The 2195-nt window shown below is 41.5% G+C and overlaps 1 protein-coding gene across 1 annotated transcript in view; it reads left to right on the top strand.

Moving 5' to 3' along the window:
- Positions 1-2195, top strand: part of LYST (lysosomal trafficking regulator) — a 134470-nt gene that overhangs the window by 21299 nt on the left and 110976 nt on the right. Inside the window, exon 6 of the mRNA XM_023520819.1 lies at positions 1177-2194. Within this exon, the coding sequence (XP_023376587.1) occupies positions 1177-2194 (1018 nt within the window). The remainder of the gene's footprint in view (positions 1-1176; position 2195) is intronic.

The raw sequence follows: 2195 nt of genomic DNA, 5'->3' as shown, positions 1-2195 counted from the left end.
TCTGAGAGAAAACGGACACAATACACGTTCGATAGCAGGGCAAGGTTAAATTAATCATTTTCTACTAACTTGATGGAATATTATTAGCCATTGAAAATGATGGTTACAAAGATCATGTTGGGACATGAGAAAATACTTAAAACATTTCAACATTAAGATAAATAAAATTAAAAATATCGCCCACTATTGAAAGTATGCTCATACATGAAATGGTAATTATTTATTGAGGCAGTGGAATTAAGGGGATTATTATTTTTTTGAATACTGTATTTACTTTTATTACCTAAGCAATATATGTAGGAAAATCAGAAAATACAGAAAATCAAAGAGAAGAAAATGAAAATTACTTAGAGAATTCCACCAGCGAGTTTTCTAGCTTTTTTGCTTGTCAAGTCTGGTACTTCAAAAATAATTTTATAAATAAATAAAGCTTGCTTCTGATAGGTAGCCTGCCCTTTCAAATGAATGCATACAGCATTTAAAAAACTGACAGTAAACTATAACCTACGTGGCATCATCTTTGTAATCATTTTTACAAATTCCTGTTCTGACATTATTTAAATAGAACTGACTTTGATTTGAAAGTCTGTAAGTCATTGGCACGTTTGTGGACAACCTGGGTGTTTGCCGAGCTGATTTATATTAAAGTCATTACCACGATTCCAGTGATCCAGGCCCCCGAGTCTCACCGGAGAGAGGTGAACATCTTTAGATCTGTAGTTGGGCTTTTTCCTTTTCTGAGGTGCAGATTCAAAACAAAGACCTGAGTGAGCCATCAGGCAGAAGAACAAAAAGACACAAATGCCTGTCTGCTTTCATAGTATCCATCTTCATTCAGTGCAGTGCTCGTAGGATTTAGAATTTAGATAGAATTTGCTATTTGGAGAAGAATGTCCTTGACCGGATTGCTTCATTTAACTTGGGACACATGTAATTCCTTCCTTGTAAATGCTGGGGTCATATATGCCGTGTTTGAAGAAGGACGTGAAAGTAATTAGAAAGCAGCTTGAGATCTCGGTCACATCTCAGAACTTCAGCCGGATAACCGATTAAATAAATTAGGTAGTATTTGGTATCTACCACATGCAGCAGTGACAAATATGAATAGTATATATACTTATTTATAAATGACCTTTCTATATGTAAAACCTCTTGTATGTTTTTTTTCTCTCACAGGATAATAAGAGATTTGTTTTTAAGTTGTAATGGAGTAAGTCAAATAATTGAATTAAATTGTTTAGATGGTATTCGAAGTCATTCCCTAAAAGCATTCGAAACTCTGATAATCAGCCTCGGGGAACAGCAGGAAGATTCTTCGATCTCAGGCACGGATGATGTAGACACTGAGCAGGAGTCGTCATCTTTAAACGCAGGTGCTTCTTTTCATAACCAGCAAGCTTATCCAGAATCACCTCCGAGTCTTAGCAAATTTTACACCAGCCTCAGAGAAGCTTATCCAAAGAAACGGAAGTCAGCCAACCAGGATGTGCACATCGACACGATAAACCTCTTCCTCTGCGTGGCATTCTTGTGTGTCAGTAAAGAAGCAGAATCCGATGCAGAGTCCGCCAATGATTCAGGAGACACGTCCGGCTATGACAGCACAGCGAGCGAGCCTCTGCTCCGCGTGCTGCCGCGCGTGTCTCTCGAGAGCCTCGTCTTGCCTTCTCGGGAGCACATGCAGCAGGCGGCAGACATTTGGGCAATGTGCCGTTGGATCTACACATTGAGTCCAGTTTTCCAGAAACAGTTTTGTAGGCTGGGTGGTTTCCGAGCGTGCTATAAATTAATATTTATGATCATACAGGAACTATTCAGAAGTCATAAACAGGAGCAAGGACAGAAAGGAAATATGAATGTGTATGAACACCAGGATTTGACCAGAACTTCTCGGTCTGAGATCCCCGTGAAGGAGGATTTATCACCTCTGCCTGGGGAAAGTCCCCCCACGCTGTCAGGACCCGGCAGCCCAGAGCAGAGTGCTGACACTTCAGGTGACCTAGAGTCGCAGCAGATTTCCTCCATAAACCTGAAACAGGTTTCAGCTACCGCAGCTGCTCCCGAGGAAACAGAGGTCCCTACCAGCCGAGAGAGCGAGGTGTCCCTTCCGAGCGAGGTGTCCCTTCAGAGCATCCGGCTCCTAGAAGCCCTTCTGGCCATTTGTCTCCACAGCAGCAGAGCCCGTCAGCAGAAGA

This window comes from Pteropus vampyrus, unplaced genomic scaffold (genome assembly GCF_000151845.1).
Source record: "Pteropus vampyrus isolate Shadow unplaced genomic scaffold, Pvam_2.0 Scaffold279, whole genome shotgun sequence".
In the NCBI taxonomy this organism is placed as follows: Eukaryota; Metazoa; Chordata; class Mammalia; order Chiroptera; family Pteropodidae; genus Pteropus; species Pteropus vampyrus.
Note: the sequence above shows the minus strand (reverse complement) of the source record. Positions and strands in the feature narration are given on the sequence as shown.